Source organism: Merops nubicus, unplaced genomic scaffold (assembly GCF_000691845.1).
Source record: "Merops nubicus isolate BGI_N331 unplaced genomic scaffold, ASM69184v1 scaffold9449, whole genome shotgun sequence".
Taxonomy (NCBI): Eukaryota; Metazoa; Chordata; class Aves; order Coraciiformes; family Meropidae; genus Merops; species Merops nubicus.
Window position 1 is genome coordinate 1 of NW_008630171.1, and position 347 is coordinate 347.

A 347-nucleotide genomic window follows, 5' to 3' on the forward strand; every position below is an offset into this window, starting at 1 on the left:
GCATTAGAATGAGTAACAATATCAACGCCAACAATCTCAACACAGACTCGTCCTCCTCCCCCGTCAATGTGCCCAAGATGGATGCGCTCATCATCCCGGTGACCGTGGAGGTGCCCTGCGATAGCCGCGGACAGCGCATGTGGTGGGCTTTCCTCGCCTCATCCATGGTCACTTTCTTTGGGGGACTGTTTATCATCCTGCTGTGGAGGACCCTCAAGTACCTGTGGACTGTCTGCTGCCACTGCGGGGTCAAAAACAAGGTAAACTCCCCCTCCCCTCCCCTTCCCTTCCTGATGCCGGTGGTGGTTTGGTGCGGTAGTGGTGGGGAGGAGGGGCCGCCGAAGCCC

General features: G+C 58.2%; 1 protein-coding gene across 1 annotated transcript in view; it reads left to right on the forward strand.

Moving 5' to 3' along the window:
• Positions 1–8: 8 nt before the first annotated feature.
• The window catches only part of LOC103779548 (calcium-activated potassium channel subunit alpha-1-like), a gene marked incomplete at its 3' end in the record, with an annotated part of 1,055 nt that continues 716 nt past the window's right edge, over positions 9–347 (forward strand). Inside the window, exon 1 of the mRNA XM_008947181.1 lies at positions 9–260. Within this exon, the coding sequence (XP_008945429.1) occupies positions 9–260 (252 nt within the window). The remainder of the gene's footprint in view (positions 261–347) is intronic.